The sequence below is a fragment of the Crocuta crocuta genome, unplaced genomic scaffold, assembly GCF_008692635.1.
Source record: "Crocuta crocuta isolate KB4526 unplaced genomic scaffold, BGI_CrCroc_1.0 scaffold310, whole genome shotgun sequence".
Classification (NCBI taxonomy): domain Eukaryota; kingdom Metazoa; phylum Chordata; class Mammalia; order Carnivora; family Hyaenidae; genus Crocuta; species Crocuta crocuta.
Window position 1 is genome coordinate 2071437 of NW_027532609.1, and position 4445 is coordinate 2075881.

The window sequence follows — 4445 nt, forward strand, 5'->3', positions numbered from 1 at the left end:
GCCGGGGTGCCGGGGGGGGGGGGGGGGGGAAGGGGGGAGGCAAGGGACGGCAGAGGCGGTAGGGGACGCGCGTGAGTCTGGCTGAGACCGCCCGGGCTCAGGTCAGAACCCCTGGAGGCAGCACCATCCAAGGAATGGGTTGAAAGAGCAAGAGCCGGCCGTGAGCGGCCATAAAGGCACAGAGAGCCGCCCCAGTAGCCAAGGCGTGTGTAATGATTTTGTGATTTGGGCAGAACGGGAGGCCACACCAAGATAAAAGCATGGCAAGGCCTAATGAGTGTATTTCAGATTTGGTCATTACTTTGGTAAGCCGAAGACATAATGAATTTTTTTTGTAAAAGGTGTTATAGAAGTGGTTAGACGTGTGCAAAAGTATAGTAAAACACGGAAAATAGCATACCATTATGGATCCCATGTAATCATCACCCAGCTCAGCCACAAATGGCCACCCCGGTTGCATTACAAATATGTTAAGAAACACATCAGGGCACCTGGGTGGCTCAGTCGGTTAAGCCTCCAACTTCAGCTCAGGTCATGATCTCCTGGTTTGTGAGTTGGAGCCCCACAATTGGGCTCTGCGCTGATAGTGTGCAGCCTGCCTTGGATCCTGTCTTCCTCTCTCTGCCCCTCCCCAGCTTGCGCTCTCTCGCTCTCAAAAATAAACAAACATGGGGCACCTGGGTGGCTCAGTTTGTTGAGTGTTCAACTCAAAATCATACCCGTAATATGTCAATCTTAAATTTAAAAAAAAGTTCCTTTCATATTTAATGGGTATAGAGGTTCAGTTTTGCAAGATGAGAAGAGTTCTGGAAATTGGTTGCACAACAGTGTGAATGACTTAACACTACTGAACTGTAACTTAAAATGGTTAAGATGGTGAATTTTATGTCATGGGTTTTTAACCACAATTTTTTTTAAGTTCCTCTCAAATTAAAAATAAAATGCTGCGAATTAGGGGGGAAAAATCTGACTTCAAATGTGCAGTGGAAAGTAACTCATTGCCAAGAAGAGGCCCATAGAGTTGTTTTTAACCATGGAGGCTCTGGAATGAACCTGTTGGTTTTGGTGCTCAAAGCAGGGGTACCTGACCTGGGGTGAAGTTTAAGTACTGGGGATGCCTCCTGGTTGATACGACACTTGAAGCATTAGGCCAGCCCAGCTTTGTGAGCCTGATCTCTCCTAAATGTTCTTTTTACTTATAATCTGAGGCACACCTTTAACCCTGAGCTAAACTCCTATGCTACTTCATACCTTGGTTCACTGAAGGGTGAGTGAAGTGTGAATTCACCTCTTTCTACTCCCATTCTTTTTTTTTAATTTTTAATGTTTTTAATTTATTTCTGAGTGAGAGAGACAGCATGAGCAGGGGAGGGCCAGAGAGAGAGGGAGACACAGAATCTGAAACAGGCTCCAGGTTCTGAGCTGTCAGCACAGAGCCCAATGTGGGGCTTGAACCCATGAACCATGAGATCATGACCTGAGCCAAAGTCGGACACTCAACCGACTGAGCCACCCAGGCGCCCCTCTCTACTCCCATTCTTTAGGGCACACTTGGTTCTCTGTCTCCAGTCTACTCCGTCTCCCAGATGTACCACATGTCAGTCTTTCACACTCCTTGCTGTTCACTGGTACGCAGCCTTCTACATCTAGCTCTTTTACAAGTGAGTCCCGCATGGGTGGCCCTGAAACCTTCCTTTTGTCCACTCCAAACAAACAAACCAAACAAACTATAAACTGAGAAAGCAGCGGCCAGGTTTGGGACTGGGGCACCTCTTGTCATGCTCTAAAGGCCCCGGGAACAGTGTTTCTCCTGGAGCTAAATTTTCTTAATGTAAGTTGGCATTTATTAGAGAGTTAAACAACGATTGGGTAAAATTTGCATCAGAAAATTATGTTAGAGGGACGCCTGGGTGACTCAGTCAGTTAAGCGTCCGACTTTGGCTCAGGTCATGATCTCATTGCTCATGGGTTCAAGCCCCGCATTGGGCTCTGTGCTGATAGCTCAGAGCCTGGAGCCTGCCTCAGATTCTATGTCTCCCTCTCTCTGCTCCTTTTCCACTCTCTCTCTCTAAGAGTAAATAAACATTTAAAAAATTAAGAAAGAAAGTTATATTAGAGGGGTGCCTGGCTGCCTCAGTTGGTGGAGCACACCATTTTTGCTCTTGGGTGGTGAGTTTGAGCCCCACATTGGGTGTGGAGCTTCTTTAAAAAATAAAATAGGGGCACTTATTTATTTATTTATTTATTGGAGGGTGGCTCAGTCAGTTAAGTGTTCAACTCTTGATTTCGGCTCAGGTCATGATCTCAGGGCTGTGGGATCGAGCCCCATGTCAGGCTTTGAACTGAGTGTGGAGTCTGCATGATATTCTCTCTCTCTCTTCCACTGCCCTCTCCCCTGCTTACGCTGCTCTCTTCTCTCTCTCTCTCTTTCTCAAATGAAACAAAATGTGTACATTTAAAAAAAGTTATATTAATAGTAAAAGTTGTTGAGTAATGGCTATTTAGAACTATTCAGGAAAGAATAAGATACTTGATCACATCACTGGACGTCAGTGATGGTAAAAAGAAATTAGTGACAGGGCTGCTAGTAATGAATGACAAAGCAAAAGTTAGCAGAGCGAACTTGCTTTGTCTTGATATATGTTTATATCTATACACTGGGAGCTCTCAAGATGATCATTATTGAAATATCTGTGGGAAATAATGTGATTGCTCATATATAACTCATTTACCCTTTAACTTCCTTTTTCCCCATGGAAACAGTTATGATTTTGGATCAAGTGAGTTTTTTGGTTTTTTTTTTTTAGGAATGTTACATCATAACTGCCTGTACACAGGAGGTGATATGAAATGAATGAACCATTTTCTTATGTTTTCCTTTGTAGGGAAGATGGAAGAGCTGAGTCAAGCCCTGGCTAGTAGCTTTTCTGTGTCTCAAGATCTGAACAGCACAGCTGCCCCACACCCCCGCCTGTCCCAGTACAAGTCCAAGTACAGTTCCCTGGAGCAGAGTGAGCGGCGCCGCCGATTATTGGAACTGCAGAAATCGTAAGGGATGCTTTAACTCTTTGCATTATTTCTCCAGGCTGGGAGACTCCAATCAGGAGGCTCTAGGCTTGTCTTTTCATAGACCCTTAGTAAGTACTTCTACCCTTAGTAGGTTGGGCAGGGTAAATCCTGGCAGAGGTAGACTTCCTTTACACCCAGAGCTTAGGAAAAGACGGAGATGTAGGAAAAGACTGAAGTTTGAAAGGAAAAGCCCACTTAATTGGTTAAATTTTCCTTTTTTTCCTGGCAGCAGCACTGAACTTTGCGATTTAGGGACTTGCGAAGGCCACGCCCAGACTTCCACTCCCCACATTCCCTGTGTGGCTTCTGCACTCTGAATCCTGGCATTGGTGTGGTCTTCCTGTCTGCCTTCAGCCCAAATGTTTCCGTGGAGCCCTTGAGAATTCAATACAAATAATTCCACAGGGGATCTGAGGAAATGTCTTCCATACACTTAATTCTCAATGCCAAGATGAGCAAGCAGGGGAAGAGAGCAGGATAGGAGTGTATGAGGCTGGGCTGCTCTGAAGTCGGGGCCTATCCTTGTATTCTGAGTACAACACGGGCCTCTTCTGGGTGATAAGGAATTGAGGATTAGAAGAACTAATTGTTTTTAATGTTTATTTATTTATTTTTTTTTGGAGGGGGATTGGAGAGGGTCAGAAAGAGGAGGACAGAGGATCCAAAGTGGGCTCTGCACTAACAGCAGAGAGAGCCCAACGCAGGGCCCAAACTCATGAACCTCTAGATCATGACCCGAGCTGAAGCGGACATTTGACTGACTGAGCCTCCCAGGTGCCCCTAGAAAGAGCTATAACCACTGCAGAGTTCTCTGCAGTCTTCATTTTGCCCAGTGCTGCATCATTGGATGTATTTAGCAGAAATGGTTCCCTGTGGCCTCCGGGTTGCTTACAGATTACATTTTCAGATCACCTCCCTCCTCCACACCCACATCTCTGTTTTTCAAAAAGTAGAATTCATTATTTTGGAATAGGTAACGTATTAATAGTATGTGTTCCTATTCAAAATTCAAAATATGTAAGAGTATATGGTAAAAAGTCTCCATCCTGGTATTCTGCTAAGTGAAAGAAGTCAGACTGAGAAAGAAATACCATATGATTTCACTCATATATGGAATCTGAAAACCAAAGCAAATGAATAAACAAACAAACAAAAAGCAGAGGGGCGCCTGGGTGGCTTAGTCGGTTAAGCGTCTGACTTTTGCTTAGGTCATGATCTCGCGGTTCGTGGGTTCGAGCCCCGCGTCGGGCTCTGTGCTGACTGCCGGCTCGGAGCCTGGAGCCTGTTTCAGTCTGTGACTCCCTCTCTCTCTGACCCTCCCCTGCTCACGCTGTCTCTCTCTCTCTCCTAGAAATAAATAAAACATTAAAAAAAAA

The 4445-nt window shown here is 45.2% G+C and overlaps 1 protein-coding gene across 3 annotated transcripts in view; it reads left to right on the forward strand.

Annotated features, from left to right (window-relative positions):
• The window catches only part of SNUPN (snurportin 1), a 21843-nt gene that overhangs the window by 567 nt on the left and 16831 nt on the right, over positions 1 to 4445 (forward strand). For all 3 annotated transcript variants that reach the window (XM_077780487.1, XM_077780485.1, XM_077780486.1), the window contains exon 2: positions 2886 to 3048. In XM_077780487.1, the coding sequence (XP_077636613.1) occupies positions 2891 to 3048 (158 nt within the window). In that variant the 5' untranslated portion in view covers positions 2886 to 2890. The remainder of the gene's footprint in view (positions 1 to 2885; positions 3049 to 4445) is intronic.